The 18,600-nt window shown below is 39.3% G+C and overlaps 1 protein-coding gene across 2 annotated transcripts in view; it reads right to left on the reverse strand.

The window, feature by feature from the left end:
* The window catches only part of malrd1 (MAM and LDL receptor class A domain containing 1), a 45,476-nt gene that overhangs the window by 6,837 nt on the left and 20,039 nt on the right, over positions 1-18,600 (reverse strand). For both annotated transcript variants that reach the window (XM_032504241.1, XM_032504240.1), the window contains exons 18-26: positions 17,186-17,468; positions 12,259-12,504; positions 11,071-11,228; positions 6,438-6,618; positions 4,534-4,662; positions 4,258-4,419; positions 2,301-2,458; positions 1,316-1,517; positions 172-450 (exon numbers count right to left, since the gene is read on the reverse strand). In XM_032504241.1, the coding sequence (XP_032360132.1) occupies positions 172-450; positions 1,316-1,517; positions 2,301-2,458; positions 4,258-4,419; positions 4,534-4,662; positions 6,438-6,618; positions 11,071-11,228; positions 12,259-12,504; positions 17,186-17,468 (1,798 nt within the window). The remainder of the gene's footprint in view (positions 1-171; positions 451-1,315; positions 1,518-2,300; positions 2,459-4,257; positions 4,420-4,533; positions 4,663-6,437; positions 6,619-11,070; positions 11,229-12,258; positions 12,505-17,185; positions 17,469-18,600) is intronic.

Below are 18,600 nucleotides of genomic sequence, written 5' to 3' on the forward strand. Positions count from 1 at the left end.
CTAAACAAAAGTGCCTGAAATGAATGTAAATGAAAATAAATGTATTCAACACACAATATAAAAGCAATCGTGCAATCATGTGGAAAATTGCTGCGACACGCTTACTCAGCACTACATGGGTTTGGCACCAGCCAAAAACTTGACAAAGACACACAGATATACTGTACATACGGCAGCTGTACTCATCCTCTCCGTTAGGGCAGTCTGGGACGCCGTCACAGCGTAGTATGGAGGGGATGCATGCATCATTCAAACACTGGTAATGTCCAATGGGACAGCGACCCTGAGGCGGAAGAGTACCAGGTTCCACAGTAGGACAAAACTCTTCATCGGACTGGTCAGCACAGTCCATCTCTCTGTCACACCTCCAACTCTCCGGGATACACTGATAGGAGTACGTACACTGATACTGGTCCACACCACAGGTCAGAGGCCGGGGAGTTACTGGTCCTGAGGTGACATCACAGGGAGAATACATGCACATAGTTACCCATACGTGCAGAGAGCTTAACACACTCCAAAGCCCCTTTCATCATTTTAAGTTCACACACAAAAGTGAGAAACCTCAGAAAAAGACACAGAAGGGCAAATTCACAAAGAATGTCTTGCAGCTGATAGCACCATGTATTGCGCAACTGCATCTCCCCGTGTCTAGATCCGCTTTACAAAGGATATTGCACTAATTATATTACAGCTCAAACACACCCGTAACGTTTTGCAGCTGAGTGCAATTTGCCCCTTTTTTGCATCTGATTGCAATTATCCAAGTTTAAATCTTGCCTCTTCCGACGGCAAGCTACAATCAAGGTTAATGTAACAGAGAGAGACTGTATGTCTGATGTCAGTGCTATAGCATTTTTCAAACGTCCACCTTCAGACTGTTAAAGAAGATGGCATGATTTGAAGTGGAGAATACCCCTTGTAAATGTGCTTCAGTTACCACCAACTCCGTGAAGATGCTCATTTCAATAACTGTGTGTGTTATTAGTTCTGATCTTTGTGAATTGGACTGCTTTTGCAACAAGACTCATTTGCATAGAAAAGGGCCAATTTTGTGCCAAATGTCTGCACATTACTTAATTAAAATATGTGCAAATAGACAGGTGCACCAGGACAATATTTGCTGGGCAGCACAGTTAGGGGTCCATTTCACATCTCGCAGGGGCTTTAAGAATTCTCCTGTGAGTGAACAACCGCGGCTAGCTAATGGTCTTATTCTTTTTCTGCAATATTGGAACTTGCATGAAACACTTGTGCTGAAAGGACAGCAAATAAGGAAAAGAGAAAAAAAATAATGGAAGTAACAGAACTTTACCTTGTACCATACACTCTGCAGTGTAGGAAATGTCATCCAAGGCAATGTCTGTCCACATGTCTCCACCCACCTCTGCCTGGAAGGTCACTCTGAAAGGTGCTGGGTTGGAAAGGATGACATTTGCGTATTTCCACTGGTTACCATGGTTTCCAGTGGCTGCCCACATTAGCAGACTGGTGCCACTGGGTCCAACAGTGTAGACCTGTTGAGGTGAAAAAAGGAAGATGGACATTATGGGCAACATGGATTGACATTGAAGATTGACATGTTTTGTCAATAAAATGTTAACTAAAATACATTTTGGTCTTAATTAATATCTACTTTCAGGTAAAGATTGATTTTTGATTTGACACATTAAAATCTACCAATACTTCAAGTGAATTTTAAAGCTTTTAATTTAATAATTTATATTACATGGCTCTTTTTAGAAGTTTTAAAGTTAGACATTTTTTCTCAAACTAGTTAATGTTTAAGAAATGTTAACACTGCATCTAAAAGGAGAATATTTGTGCTATTTTAAGTTATAGCACTTTTGTGAATATTAGTGTATAGCTACATGTAGGTTTGGGCATTTTCCAAGTACACATTATACCCAATTAATATTTTTAACATTTGCTTATTGTTTGTTCTCATGAATTTAACCCAAACGAAGACACAGGAAAATGACATGAAAAGATGGGTATGATAATCAAGTTTGTGAGGTGACATTCTTTGATGGATTATTTTCTTGCATGGAGGCTTTCATTTCTTCTTCCTGTGGGCATCGGGTGATTGACAGTAAGCAGAGTGTCATGCAGTGAGAGGCGCAGTAAAATAGAAAAGACACTTCTGTCAGAACCAAATTAGGCCTTCAGGTTGACTGTGACAGATCATTACATCAAATGACAATTAAAAAAAAAAACTTATTTGAAAGCTGGATACCTGACACAAACAAACACAAAAAGGCTTTGAATTATTTATGGAAATGTGGCTCAGATTAAATCACCTTCAGCGTTCCCATCCTGTCAGAGCCATGCATGAAGAACCAGAAGCGCAGGTGACACAGGCCAATACTGGTCGGAAATGGATTCTTGGTTGTCACCTTGGCAACATCACCCTCCCTCTGAATGGCTGATTGTATGTAAAGGAAGTTCCCCCCACCACCTTTGGAAATAAATACATTGCGGAGCACTTCACATTTACAGTACATTTATGTAAAATGTAAGTAATATTTCAGAGCGTTGAAGCTGCAACCATTTAATTCCAGCTTTACTGCAGGCAAGAAATCCAATAACGTTCTTCTGTTGGTTCCAATATACATATTATTTGGACAGAAGAAAGCATTTGTGGGGTTGTGAAATGTTGTAGCCTGCAGCCAAAATCTGCAGAGAGCTTCTTCAGCTCGGCTAGGCTCGGAGAGGAGACAGCATCTGTGTGAGGCCAGAACAAAGTGGGAGTTTTCCACATGAGTTAAAAAGGGATTTAATCCCATCGCAATCCACAGCGCACAGCAAACCCTGCTCCCACCCATAACATTGGATTCTCTTCCTCTGACTTGAAAAATTAAAAACAGAGTGTGTGCATATATACAGATAAAAGAACTTTTGTGTGCACATTCAGATGTTAACATCATCTGATGATGTAATGTGCACCTCTTGTCCTTCAGCTCTCTTATGAGCATGTGTGTGTTACAGATGGCCAGTTTATTGATCCACTTTGTAGTGAGATCATAAGTTCACCCTGTGACACAGCACCCAGTGTTGAGATTCATCTCTAAGATCAATAAACTCAGCTGGCCAATCAGCAGTGGGCGTGGACTCAGCTACTCACACACAACCAATACGAGAAGGCATTAAAGCGGTTAACAATGAAAAAAAGTCGCCAGTTACAAATAGAGAGATCGGAGGATATGATAACTAAGATACATGATACATCTCCCAGTACAAATAAACAGTTATGAAAATTGAGTTAATAGCCATTTATAGTATACTACACTTTAAATTGTTGATGGATTCAAATGACTTCTGCTTTACTTTGTCTTTTGTTTCATTTTCTCTCTGAAGTAAAGCACTGCCACATAGTTTTCCCTCAAACAAACTCATGCTATACAAAACTGGAAAAAGATTTTTCATTATTTTCATGCTGTTATCTTTTGCTTATCAAGGATGCCTCTCAACCCCAACCATCATTTTTAGGACCCCTACTGTATAAACAAGCCGCATTAACAAAAAGAACAAATACTGCCAGCCAAGGCACAAAACAATAATAATGCAAATTAAGTCACATGGAAACAAAGGTAAACATGGCCTTGTATAGATGAGTGTAAGTGTAATCTTAGCAACAACGATGCAAAAATCATATTTTGATTTAACAGCATCACTGTACACAAGATAAACAACAAGTCCAATGCTGTTAAGCTCAGTTTAACTCAGGCTGACATTGATAAGGATGCGTTATTAACCCTGCCTTCGCATGCCTGTCAGAAGCTCCTATTTCCTAGCTGTCAGGTTGTAATTATAAAAGGCGCAGCACCGAGCAGCCTGCGAGCTGAAAACAAGGAGGATGTGAGGAGGACGCAGAAGTTGTTTGTTCCTAATTTATTTTTGACAGCATTAATAATCTTTTAATAAAAAAACAAGACAGAAAGCAACATTAGCAGGACCCTAAAGTTGTGTGATGGCAAATGCTGATTCGGTCATGAAAAACTCACAAACTTTTATATATACTGCAGTCAATATTGGTTTCTTTTACCATGACTATAGACATTCCAAAACCTTAACCACGTGGTTATTACTGTAACCATAAAAACGAAAGTCCCGTATCCTTAACAAAATAGTCAATATAACCCATTCTGTTGATGGGAGCGTCAATATAAAAGTACTAATATTGTCTCTCTGGAGGGCCAGGACAAAGGGCCTATTTTCATGGTTAATGTGCTGATGTTTAGCTGAATAGGTACTGACCAGGACTGTGGTCAGCGTACGGTCCAGTTCCTTGTGTTTCACTCCAATGACCAATCCTCCAATCAAAGTCATCATCAGTGTCCTGAGAAAACTGGCAGGTGTCTTCCCACTGGGTCTCATCCATGTTGAAATTACAAGCGCCCGGCAAGCCGACTATGTGTGCTACGAGAGAGAAAGATGGAAGGAATGAGTGAGAAGTCTGGGTTGGAAGTTGTTTTTCTGCTCTACAGTAAGATGGATTCACTCTCAATTTCAAAGAAACCCATTTCCACTCACCGCAGTCTATCTCATCTGATTCATCAGCACAGTCGGCCTTGTTGTCGCACACCAGGTGGGACTCAATGCAGTGGCCACTGTGACACACAAAGTCTGTGACTGCAGGGCAACTGTGCGGCTCCACAACATCTAAAAACACACCAAGACAAATTAACATTCATATTTATATTCAACATCAGTTAATCTTTTTTAGGACTGACCCACTAGACAGGAAACCTATCTTCCCTTTTCCACTCAGATGAATTTAATCTAGTATCAGGTAAAATGATTCGATGAACAACAGTGTTCCATTAAAAACTTCCTGTTCTCTGCACTAAAGGACACAAGCGGCGGAGGCGACAGTAAACAAAAGCAGGAAACCTTTTATGAATCAGATTAGATTTCTTATTCAGCTAAACTGCTTAAATTAGTAATTGTAAAAGTAAGTGTACATTTTTTTCTATCAATAGTTAGTGGACTTTCGACGTCTTATTCAGTCAATTTGTCAGTCAATTGTCAGGTAATTCAGTAATCTTCAAAGAAAAGTGTAAAGATAAGTAAAGAGAGTTAGATATGTGCTGGTATGAAAAACTGACTGACAATACTGTAAATGAGTAAACGAGTCTCAAGCATGAATATTTTTTCTCAAACAATCTAAAGTTCAGTAAAACTTAAGTTTTTTTCTTCAAATTAGAGAAACCAGATGTGAGATTTGCATTGCTACTCTGCACAAAGCAAGCTTAATATGTGTGCAGAGACTTTACCAGGTGGTGAGATTTTTGGTTTTACACAAACCTTCCACTCCAGTGCTCCATTTTGGGACAATGAAATTTCAAGACATTTCCCATGACCTCTACTTTTTTTTACTTGCACTTTTAAACCCTCACACATAAATGAAAGTGCTGCAAGGACGGTATTTAAGTTACAAAGGTGAATCCCTTTATAGATGACAAAGCAAAGCACCAAACAAGGCAGGAGGACATATGTACTTGCACTGTAATACAATACCACTGTAGTTCAGCTTTAATTAGGTAGATTACTAGTTTCCATTTTGAAAATAACATTCTATTGTTTGTAGGCCTGCATGATTTGGGGAAAAATAGGATTCAAGATTTTTTAGCTTAGAATTGATATCTTTTTTTGACCATGACAAAACAAAACAAATTGGCAGTACCAAACATAGATTTTGTTTGGCACCTAGCACATTGCGCATCACCACAAACCTGTTAACATAGAGGCTTCGATGAAGAGAAGGGAGAGCACTGCAACACTTGGGGGTGCTTTAGAACCTATTTTATACAGTCTATGTTTAAAACTCACAGAAGAAAGTAGTTGTGTTTGTGATGCAGTCGGCTCATAAAATTAAATGAGAATCAAAGAAATAAAAAAAAGTTATTTAAATGTTAAATCGTGAACAGGGTGAATCGAGATTGTGTATAAATCACAGAAATTAACGTTTTGTCAAACAAGCTTATTTGCTTTTTTTCCCCTCAAGATCAATAGATGAAAAGATCGATATCACTCTAATTTCTGTGAACTAAGTATAAAACTAGAGCCAGCTGGTTGGTTAGGGTCGCTAAACAGACACTTTTGGACTTTCAGACAGAGCCAGGCTAGCTGTTCCCTGAATTTCCATTCTTTATTCTAGGCTAGGCTAAACATATGCATGGTATTGATCTTTTCATCTAATTCTTAACTCTGGTAAAAAAAACAATTTTGTGAATTGTGAAAGCATTTCTTTAGAAACCAAATTACCATTACTAACTAGTTTTTTGTACAGTTAATTATACTATCAAATAATTTTTGTGTAGTCTAGTGTTGGTTGCAGTGGCAGTTATTTTTCTTTCTTTAGCTTTTATCTTTTTATGATAAATAGGCAACATTTACACTGCTTACAAATTGTGTGTGCTGTTCATATCACCTACTTGGGGCACAGTCTGTGAACTCCAGGTCATCCAAGGCAGCCCCTCCACTCATGTCCCTCGAGCGGATGCCCTCGAATATCACTTCAAAGTTCCTCAGCTTCCTCAGAGGGATCTCCGCTCGGTTCCATTTGTGCCCTTGATGCCCTGTTTTGTTCCACACCTCCCACAAATCGTTCTCCGTCTGTGGGGAAGAGCAGAGTTGACAGAGGATGAGCATGTGGTGGCGTTTTTTGGTTACGACGTCAACTGTAAACATTTCATAAGTCAAAGTGGACTCCAGGCTACAGCGATGATTATTATCAGAAACATATTTATCAAACTTTGTGTATCAATATGTCATAGGTTAAGAGTGAATCACTTTAAAATAAGCTAAAATTAACTTTTGGGCAGACTGCTGAAAAAACAGTGAATACCATACAAGCCTTTAAAGTGTCATCAGCATAACATTTTAGTAATAAGTTCCCCTGCCTGGCGACCTGCTATTCAGAATGAAAGCCTGCTCCGCCTGAGTTATGGTAATGGATTTCTCTCATGCCACATATGGAACATATTAAAAGACGGACCGATGTGTATTCCTCTGTAAGTCCTCTCTGTCTTTTCCCATGGTACAAGCCGGGAACTAAATCATGACTAATGCAGCTTTGAAACAATGAATGGGACTTGACAGCGGTTTAGAGGATATACAGTATGTTGTTCCGAGCCAGCATCTCACCGGCGGTTTTTAATGCTGTGTTAAAGGCATGAATGAGACATATACAAAGTCACATCGAGTCACATTAAAGAGTCAAGAATATGGAGAACTAGAACAGTTATTGGTAAAGCAGTACAAATTGTTCTCTATTTTCCTCATTCAATTTAAACAAAAATACAAGTTATATACAATACTAATAGTCTCAAATTTAACCAAGAAACATTGAATTTGAGACAATTAAGACAAATACTTTTTTTAAAAGAATAAAAGGAAGATTGATCTGCGAACAAAGTGTGACAACAACATCAGCCTCTCTGCAGCACTGGCTGCAGTCAAAAGCAGTCAGATATTCATCATCAGTTTCTTATTGTCAACAACCCATGAAAAGACCAAAACCTAACAATGAATTGATCCTACTAACAGGTATTACCTGTGTAGCCAATGCCTGATCTTATTCCTCTGTGCCAAAGAGCTCCATTGTTGTCCAGAAACTACTAAACCACATCAACGATCCACATTGTTGCACTGTGGAACATGTTTTTCATTACCCTGAACACAGGCACTGTTAATTACTCTGAATCAATCCAACATACAGTACATGATCCTGCTGCCATAAATACTCACTTATGCACCAAATGTGTAATAATCCACGGAAAAAAGTCCCAAAACAAATGCCCTATTTACTGCAGTTTGATCCTTATCTTTTACGTGTAAACCTGAAGCAAGCCTGATGCATCACCACATGATTCCTAAAGCAACCTGACAGCTAAAGAAGAGGTAATATAGATGGAAAGGGCCTTACTAGGACTTGCATTTGAATTACCTATACATTTTGTGGAAACACACACTCACAAACATTTTATCTTGTTTATCGCTTGAGGTGATTAGAGTGATTTTTAAAATCTACTTCAGCTTCAGGTCAATAGAAAGAAGCGCTGCCGTGTAAAACCACTGAGTGTTTAATAGAGGACACTATAATTAAATACCCATCCTACTGAAGTTCATGAGTCTCATATTAAGACTTTTTTAACTCTGCAATTATTCATAATAGCTTCCTTGTCCTCTGGACGTTTTGAAAGGTGACAGAATAACTGCAAGGTCTTTAATTCAGTTTTAGGACAGTGTCACAATTAAAATCAATCTCAGAAGTGTCAAACTTTTTTTGGCACTGCAGATGAGCAGGTAAACAGGACACAGTAGAACTTCTAACGATTTAAGACTTTGAACTTACTGGGCTTGTAGTTGCACAATGGGGCCAGGTGTTTGACTGCAGTAAGAGAGACCTGGTCTGATATACTTAAAACCATAGGACAAGCAATGTCACATCCTGCTCTGCAGTTTGAAGGCCTATTAATATGCACCCTAGGGTGAGGAATGCACAGGCTGTCTCCTCTGCTTTACGCCAGTGCAGCCCTGGCTTGAAATAATCTTGTTACTGTGAGAGTAGAGCATAGATTAACAGGCAGCATTACAGCAGGACTTATCCAGATTTATGTCATGGAGCACAAGCTCAATCCATAAAAGTAGCCTTGGAGTGACAGACGAGTCTGTGATACTGGCATATGTAGCTCACATCTGATTTCTCGGTGGCATATCAGTCGAGGCGTTTATTTGATAAAAGTGAAGGTTCATTTCCTGAGCGCGCAGTCCAGGCAATGCAACCCAAAATTTGCTCAAAAGAAAGTGGCTATACCTACGTATACCTTTTTTTATTACCCCCTGGTGACAGTCAAGAGGTCAAAAAGGAACAAAGATAGTTGCAATCAAAATAAAATGCTTATTTTAAAACATTTTTGCTTATTTTATTGAAAATGTTAAATCCCCACTAAGCTGAAATCCAATTTGTATTCATGGATTTTTTTTTATTGTGTGTAACCGCTGGCAGGCTGTCGGCTCACCTTCAGTCCTGAGTGCATACACAATTTTTTATTTTTTTAAATAAAAATGTATTATAGTGCCACTCTACAACTACCTTTCGAATCAAGAACCCGTTCAATAACTTCAACTTTTTTTTTCAACTAATAATGAAAAAAAATATATATATAATAATTAAACAATAATAATCATTAAAATAATCATATCGCCCGACCCTAACCAAAACCATAAAACAGAACATGTGCTTCTGTCTTTTTGGGAGTAACTCTACTCTCATACATTCTAAATATCTAGTGGATCTCTTTGTATCCCATGCAGTGTTGCATGTTTTAGATGCATACATTAAAATTGCGTGTTATTATCAGACTGCATGCAGACCTCACACACAGTGTTCTTTAAATTGTCTGCAGCACCACCCTCCTGGTTCATTCCAAAACCCTGCCATGTCCAGTCCACTCACTGCCGAGGACTGTGTGATGAATAACGACTCAAGCAGTTCAAAGGCTTGGTGATATAAATACTGTAGACAGGACTGTTGAGCCCCTCATGAGACTTCACAGAGGGAAACACTTGCCAGGTAAATTTAATCCCCTCCCTCCCACTCTGTGCCTCTGGCCATTAAAAAGTCTCCAGCGACATTACCATAACTGCCATTGTTCTTCAACCAACCTTTAAAGATGGATCATACTGTATTAACACTTTGATGTTTGCAGAGTGTGCAAATATGTATTCATGTTATTCTTTAGCAGTTTTGACTTAAGGCAACATCGAGGCTATGAAAATGCTATATTGTTTTAAAGAACACCTATTATGCTATTTTACATCTTTTAGTGTGTTATATAGTTTATTGTACGTAAATGTTTAAAGAACAAAAAAAACACATTTCACTCCAAATGGAGCTTTCTCACCCACAGACAGCACTTTTTCCTCAACTGCCTGAAAACGGCTTGCCCACATTCCTGTTTGAAATTCTATTGATTTCAAACAGGAATTAACCATTGATTGAGAAAGCCAGCCCAGTTTTTCAAACGTGCTGCCCAGTGGAACTGTGAGCAATCACAGCCCGATGAGTGGCTTGTTTGAATTTGGTTGACCAATCACAACAGGGATCAATTCATGGTCGGTTTTGGCCTTTTCATGGCATTTGTTGACAATAAAAAACACTTACTCTTTTTGAAACATTTAAAAGGCTGATGGAGCTTTTATCTCCTAAATAAGTTAGATTTTCTCTTCTAAAAAAAGACATATCATGAGCTCTGTTGCCTCCATGACTGCAGCATGGTACAGTTTTAGTGAATTTTGCAAGGCAGGATACACATTCTTGCTGTTTGAAGGGAAAAAAAAAAAATGTACATGAAAATTTGCTGACGTGTTTTGCAAATTGCATAAAATGGTTTCTGCAGAGCACACAAGGACACAGTAACAATCATGAACGTGCTGCGCGTATGTATGCGAGACAAATCTGCACACTCGCACACACAATCACACATTAAAGACTGAATCTGCACAACTTCTGCACCTTGACCTTGAGTTGTAGCTAGCAAAGTTAAAAGAAGTTGAGACTGTGGAGAGCACAGGATGGAGACACAGTAAATCACAGCAGAATTTCAATGGCAGAAAATCTTAATCCCTGAGAGTCAACCAAGCATAAAGTAACTACATGGCCGAATGCTTAACAAGCAAGAAACCTTGAGAACTGGCAGGGCTGGTGTGTGCCCAGATGGTGGAGTGGGGCTGCTCTGGGCTGAAGGGTGACCGCGACCCCCATGACTCAGCTTAACCCCTCAAAGATCACAAAAAAAAAAACTGGCAGAGGGATTGACAGCCACACCTCTATTTTTACCAAATTACTGACAGACAGCTGCACTCATTTCATGTGATTCCGATCTACATTAACATAATTTAATATATTCAGACTTTACCCCTGACCGAGTGCAACCATAGTAACCACACTTGATGGAAAGCAATGGGTCTACAGAGTTTGTTTTATTTAGTTAGATTCATCATTTTTATCGTGATTGTGTAAACCAATATCAGAGTCCAAACACACTGCGGCAGATGGTTTACCTTGATCAGCAGGCGGATTGTTCCTGAGGCCTTGTGGGAAATGTGGTACCAGAAGGAGAGTTTACAGATGACGCTCGATTCTTTCCAAACAGAGCTCCTAATATGAGCCTTATCGCCTTTGAGTCCAATTGGTGTGGCTTCCAGCAAGATGAAATGACCTGAAGAAAGAAGAAAAAAAGAGAAGTAATGGTAAAGAAAGCAGTGATGAGTGAGATGGGGCAAAGAGAAATTGAAAACCAACTGTGTATGCGAGCAGCTCTCACAGCCAGAGACAAATTACAGCAAGATCACGAACAGTGTGGCAGGAGGGCAAGGGCTAGGGGCCGCAGAGTAATCTCTGACACATCTGACAATATCTCACTGCCTTCCGACACCCGCGGACCTTGGAACTTTTTATCGTCATAACTTTTACTGCTGAACATTATAAACCAAACAAACTTACATTTTACAGTTAGAATCCTTCAGATCTTCATGAACACATACATTGCTTTTGATATTTATGGCCTGCATTTTTCAGCATTAGCCATTTAATGTATTTACATTCAGTAACTATCTCTCTATATAGTAGTTGTCATTGTTAGCGCGGTGGAGCCTGCCCTTCATGCTCTGGATTGTCACACAAAAGCATGATTCACAGCAAATGAGGTGTGCATGTAATCCAGGGTTTTGTTTTTAATAAAATCTCATTTATATCAGCCTAACTGTTCACTCTCACAAAGCCGTATCAAAGCTGAATTACTTTTAAGATGTTTAGGAGAAGCTCCTCCGTTAGCGGTGTGTGCAAATCTAGGCTACAGGTTTGTTTATTCATGTGCACATGTGTTTATTCACATTTTAGCATGCACACAATATAATGGAATTACAGCGCTAAAACCCCTGCAGCAATCACCTGAAGGCTCACCTGCTATTCACATACCGTGAAGAAGCTTATTGATTTAGTCATGAATAAAACATTGGAGACTGGAGAGCTACCGCAGCATTTTGGGTTCTACAGGTGAACATTTGAAAGTCAGCTCATTGTGATTATACAAAACCAGCCAGAAGTGAAGATGCAGTTGTGGAGGAGGCTAGAAGAGTAAGGAACTTAATTTTTTAATAGGAAATCAACAGTTAACAACATTTCCCAACTTTCAAATAAGTTGACTGTTTATATGTGCATGAGTGATTCACAAAATTGTAAACACATACCGCTTTCATCCATTAACGTGTGATCATATGGAGGCTGTATGCTGTTCACAGATCCGGTCCCTAGTGTCCAATCAAAATTATCGGCCAGGGAGCTCCTCCAGCCACAGCGCCCGTTCTCAAAGGAGCAGGAAGTCCCACAATTCTTTTCATCTGTGCCATCACCACAGTCATCTGTGAAGTCACAGCTCTGATCCGGAGTGAAACATCCGCCATTTTCACAAGGGAGCAAATCTGAAGGACAGGAGCCTGGAACAAAAAGATACATATAGTAAATCATATCATTCAGACTCCCTGTGTTTGTCTCCCAACGTCAGTACGTAGCTGTGAATGTTCTTATATTTAAAGTTCGAGCAGCAAAGATAAGGTATGTTGACATTGTGTCTAGCAAGCAGGCTAACGTTTTATTGTACGGCGAGACCTGGGTCAAGGTTAAGATTGTGAGGAGGTAAATACACCTATTCATTTTCCTACTGAAAGACTGAAGAAAGGACTGATTAGACTTGCATGTCTGCATGGTAAATATCAAGCTACTGCAGCCCATTAGCTTAGCTAAGCATAAAGACTCAAAAGCAGGGTGAAACAGCTAGCCTGCTCTGTTCAAAGGTAAGAAAAGCTACCTACCAGCACATCTAAAGCTCACTAATCGTTATATTATTTGTTTAATCTGTAAAATCGAAACAAAGACTTCAGGAAGTTTCTGCTTCTGGCCAAGTAACAGTCTGGCACAAAATCACCTGTGAAACTGCAACATGTTGCTTTACGCTTTGGTTTTTGTATGGATTAAACAAACAAGATATGACGTGTTGGTCAGTGAGCTTTAGAGGTGCTGGCAGATGTTTTTGTTGCCATTAGACGGAGCACGACAAGCTACTTCCAACTCTTTTCAGTCTTTATGCAAAGCTAATATAACCATATGCCGGCCATACCTTCAAATTGTCTGTGTTAACTGAAGATTGGTAACAATCAACAAAATAAGCTAAATGGCATAGTTCTCAAAATGTCAAAGTACCCCTTTGCAAATTGGATGATACAATAAGAAATTGTCCTTCAACAAATTTAACAGAACCCCAAGAGGTCTCTTTAAAAAGCTTAGGAAGACAAGGGAGCATTGGGCTACAAGCCGAAATCAGTGTATCATAGGGTGGCGGTGCTGCAGGAGGCTCTAATCTGCTTCTTTTTGCATCGGGGATTCCAGTGGGGTTAGTGCTTGCTTTTGGGGAGTGTTAGAAAGGGAGAGGAGGTGTAATGAACAGGGGTGGTCCCTTTGTGAAGTGAAGGAGAGAAGGGGGTATAAGTCCCTCCTAATCCTTTGTTCCTCTTCAGATGCACAGGACCAGAAGCAGTAAGCCCCAACAAAGACACATAGGAAGCCAGGAAGCCATGGCTCCCAACTGTGAAGCCAGGCTGCTTTACCACCTGATGTGGAGCATACTGGCGGACCAATTTAAGAGAAAATTGGTTAAAGCCAATCATGTGCAGTTCTTCACCTGTTACTACAGCATCTGACTGCACTTATGTATCCTCATGAATTGCAGTACATATCTTGTTATAACTTTAGGGCTCTGCGTTGCCGTGTGTGATGTGAACCTCAGACCAGGGATCCACTGGACCCACTGTCCTGATATACAGTATGTTGGTATAGTATACTGCCCCCTGGTGCAAAGATGTTGCTCCAGATCAACTTTTTAATGAATTCATATCTCTGGAGTCAAAAGAAAGTTGTCTAATAATGCCAACCAAAGGTGCCATGATGTGATCCATTCTATTGTTGTTGTTGTTGAACTCTTATGTTTCCTTTTGATGATTTTCACCCATAAAGGTGTTAATTCAATTACACAATTTAGCATTGAGGTCATGGTGGTTGTGTGACTGCATTATATTGAGAGGTGTTTCTAATATTCTGCACGTCTTATGTATGTAAATAGAGGAGGCAAACTAAATTAGAAACACCTCTGAATGTAATGTAGTCCACAGTACAACATCTTTAACTCATTAATAACGATATGATTCATCATCAAAGACTGAACATTATGAGTTACGTAAAGGTAGATGGCAGGGCTGTTGAATTGGACTGCATTAGATTGAACAGGTGTAACTAATAAAGTGTCCATCATGAGCATGATGGATATCTTTCTATTTCTCCTCTAGTGAACCCATGCACACCCATGCCGAATACATTTTCTCATCCATTTCATAGTTCAATAACTACATATTTCTGCTGCCTAGTTTATCAAGTCCAATGCTGCTAAAGCAAAAAATGGCACAATGTTAAATTTGGACTCATGTTTCTGACTTGCTCAAATGCTGTATGTAAATTTTTTTAGTATATTCTTTTCATTTTTCCATGCAGGTGGCATACACATATACATTGTAGTCTCTAAATGTGCTAAGCCTGTGTTTAGACTGTGTTTTAGTGGAAAGCCTCGCCTCCCTCTCTACGGTGTGTGAATTCTGTTGAATCTTTTAAAAAGCAGTGTTCAAGCAGGCTTTTAGTTAGTCGAGGGGTTTTTATGGTTTTGTTGTGTTTTCTATTTTGTATTTAAATGTTTTTGTATTTAAATTTTAATCTTACTTGTGAGTACATAATGATAAAATAGTTGGCAGATATTCTACACTGTCTTGTTAAAGCCAAGATAAAAATTCCCAGCCATAAAAGAACACATGATGGGGGTGCATGCAGTGTATCTCACTACTCCATCATATAATGTGATGTAAAATGAAGCGGTGGAGGAAAAGGACCCTGAGGAGCTTCAGTATAATTACAGTTCCTGCTGTCTTTGGTCTCATCAGTATTACTGTACGTTCTGTGCAGCCTGCAGCAGCAAAGGGAGCAGTGAGAGCAGACATTCTTCTCTCGCCTGGCTCTCTTCACGATGGGGTGAACTGTCAGTGGTGTTACTCCCCGTCTTAACCTTCAAGGAATCCCTCTACTGTCACCCAAACTCACATCCCTTTCTACTTACATCCCACTTTATTTGCTCTATTTTTGTATTTGTATTCAAAATGCCCCTGTCAAGTTTTGAAAATAAACACTTCTTCAGTCCTTTCTCTTTCGCAATATTTCTTAACCAAGTTTATTATATACACTTCCATATGACAGATACTGCCAGCTTCTTTGCTTAAGCTAGATCACTTACAGAATATGTATATATAATAAACTTGTTTATGCTGATGCACAACTTTCGAGTCAGACTGGAGGATAGGGTTGTACAGTAGCTACATTCATAAAATATAAGGTCTGTAAACTCTGCCTCCACTCCAATACAGCAGAGGTGAAACAAATGTAACAGCCACGTCTCTTTCCAAAGACAGTGCCCCGTTGCTCTGGATAATCCACAGCATACACTGTCAACACCCTTCAGAGGGCCTATTTCTTCAGTAGAAAGTAGAGACTCTGAGGGAGTTTAGCTATTCACTGTAATTAGTTATATTGACAAATGCAGAGAGACAGCAAGACAGTGAAGAGAGAGAGACAGCTGTAAGGAAAATCCAACACATCACACTTTTGTTGCTAGACAGGAGCCTCCTCCAGCTCATCTCAAAAAGACATGGAGAACAGGGCCACACAGTTTTCTGAGTACAGACAATCCAGAAACTCTTTCTTCTCCCCGACATCCAATACAAGACTAAGGTAATACATTTAATAGATCCAATTATAGCCACAATAACAATGGTAATAAATCAGCTCTTGTTGCTTTCTCACGCATCTTAAAGAGTCCCCTAATAAAAAATGTAAGGGATGCAGATGAACTTTAAATAGCTGAATTGATCCCAAGTCCGAAATACAGACAATGGTTAAACTTGCTTTAGTCAGTGACAAACACTGTGGATATCAGGATGTCAAGTAAATATTTCAGAGCGTTTCTGAGTGTGTCCTTCAGCAGTTAACAGATATTTTTCATGACTGTAGTTTCTTGACAAAATTAAACAGCATTGTATCTTTACACGCTGCAAAATCAAACACTGATGAAAGAAACTGCAGATTATTTACTTATTTATTGAAGGTGTGCCTGGTCATGCCTTATAGACTAGGGTAATTTTTATTTAGTTTTGTTCATAAATATTGTATTGATTTCAGAAACTGCCAATTTTCTTATCAGAAAAAATAAATAAAGCGCCAATGATTTTGTCATATCTTTCATTAATCAGGAAAATAATGTAATGTGGCACTTGGGGCTCCACAGACATGTTATCCTCACACTGTCAGTCATGTTTAACATTTTTGAAATATCCTTACATGGGAAAACAGCCCTAAAGGGATACAGTTGTGCAAGAAGAAGACTGCAATCCCAACCCTCTCCTTGTCATAATGGAATTCAAAAGCGGTAATTGACTAGCTCGTTCCTTCAGAAACAATAACAAAAAACAAACATGTTCCAGCTACACACTGGCCTTCATCTGGGCTCCGGTCGTTGGAAGAGATAAACTGGCATTTTATTATTGCTGAAGTACAAACAAGCCAGGCGTTTTACTTTTACAGTGCCTTGTTGAACCAAAGTCTACTGAACTTAACTGCTACTTCGAAATGTTGTTTTTGAGTTTACATTGTGTTAAAGTTGTCAAAAGGTCTCAATTGTTATGTAGCAACAGTGCATGCATACTGTAGTGTCTTATTTGGCTTTAGAGGGAGGCCAAATCATTAACAGCTCTAAACAAGGCAAGGAAGAACATGAAACAGATATAAAGCCATGTTAGTGCCTCAGGGAGACTTCTTCATGCTGAATGGTATTTAGCAGATATAATGTTCCGATGTTAACAATTTTAGTTAAGCTTTTTAGCATGCTAGCATTTGATGAGTAGCACAAAACACAAAGTACAGTTGAGGCTGATGGGAATGTCATTAGATTTGCAAGAATTTGGTTTGATTGGAGAAAAGGTAAAAGATCTAAGCATATATAAAACAAAGGAGACAAAGTAAAGTCTCTACCTGCAGGAGGAGTGTTGTCTTCTACTTTAGCTGAGGAGGCGAGCAGACACCCTGGAGAAAAAGTGATGTCATCCAGGCAGATGTCACCCTTTTCACTTCGGCCCACCTTGCCCTCAAACATGACCTGAAAGTCCCTGTTGTGGCTCAGCGGGATCTCCCTCATCTGCCAATAGTTTCCTTGATCTCCTGTCAGGTTCAGAAAGAGATGAAATTGCCCTTCGCTTTTTCTGTACACACTGAGGGTCCCGAGGCCGTCTCCAGACATATGAAAATAGAAACGCATCTGGACAAACAACAGAAAATTAGAAATATGTCAAAATAAGGCACCGACTTATAGAGTGTGCAGATGTGATTGATACTTTTAAAACGTTTCCCACTGTAACTTCTTCTCATTCCAATCATAAGAGTGTAGACATTTTTCATATTAACTGATTTTGCACCTACATATTTGAAGACGAATAGAGTATGCAATCAAAATGTTGGGTTTTGAGCAAAGTCTGAGTGACAGGCATAAAGTATTACATATTGTAATTGGCAGAATATGGAATGAAACCAAAAGTATGGGCATATAAAGGTAATTAAGTTTATCTATTCACTAGATCTATGCACTTTCCTTTCAGTCCTTGTCCTGATTAAAGCTTGGAGAGAAAAAGTGTCTCTTCATGACACAGCACGGAGGCAGTCACATGTTTTATAGGTTTTCTCTTTAAATGGAGCTACAGCTGCAAAACTACACCCTCCATCTCAGGAGAGAGATTGCCCCATCCTTCTTTTCTTCTCACTTCTCCCTGCACAGCCCACCCTTAAGTTTAATTGGTGCCTTTTTGCTATCTGCGTGATTGATTGACAGGTCAGGAGTGGGATAAGACATACACAAAACGCAGAGCAAACTCAGCTGTCAATCAAGACATCGTTCCCGGTAGGGCATCAGGCTGACAGCTGGGAGGACGCACGCACACACACACACACACACACACACACTGACACACTACGAAGTGCACAAGCACATACACTCCAATTGTAATTGCTTGTCTAGTTGCAGCACATTTTCAACTGCAAGCTTAAAGGAGTAGTTTTGCTTTTTCTTAAGAAGCCATTTATCTCTGGTGAAATGGACCGAAATTGTAATTTGGTCAGCGTTACGTTTTTTTTTTTCCTGATTGGAAATTATATTCTGAATTGCATCTACAGCATGAAGTTTAAACTGTTTCTTCAACCTCATTAGTTTTTAGAACACTAGATAAAAATACCTTTTACCTATATAATATAACCATATGCAGTATCTTCAATTAAAACATGCCATACAGAGACTAATGGAAACACACTTTCTTGTTCCTTTAAAATGGAAATTGCGGGAAGCTTTCAAATTAGATCCACAGAATAAGTCTCAGCATTCATGTCAAGAGTGCCAATAT

Source organism: Etheostoma spectabile, chromosome 22 (genome assembly GCF_008692095.1).
Source record: "Etheostoma spectabile isolate EspeVRDwgs_2016 chromosome 22, UIUC_Espe_1.0, whole genome shotgun sequence".
Lineage (NCBI taxonomy): Eukaryota > Metazoa > Chordata > Actinopteri > Perciformes > Percidae > Etheostoma > Etheostoma spectabile.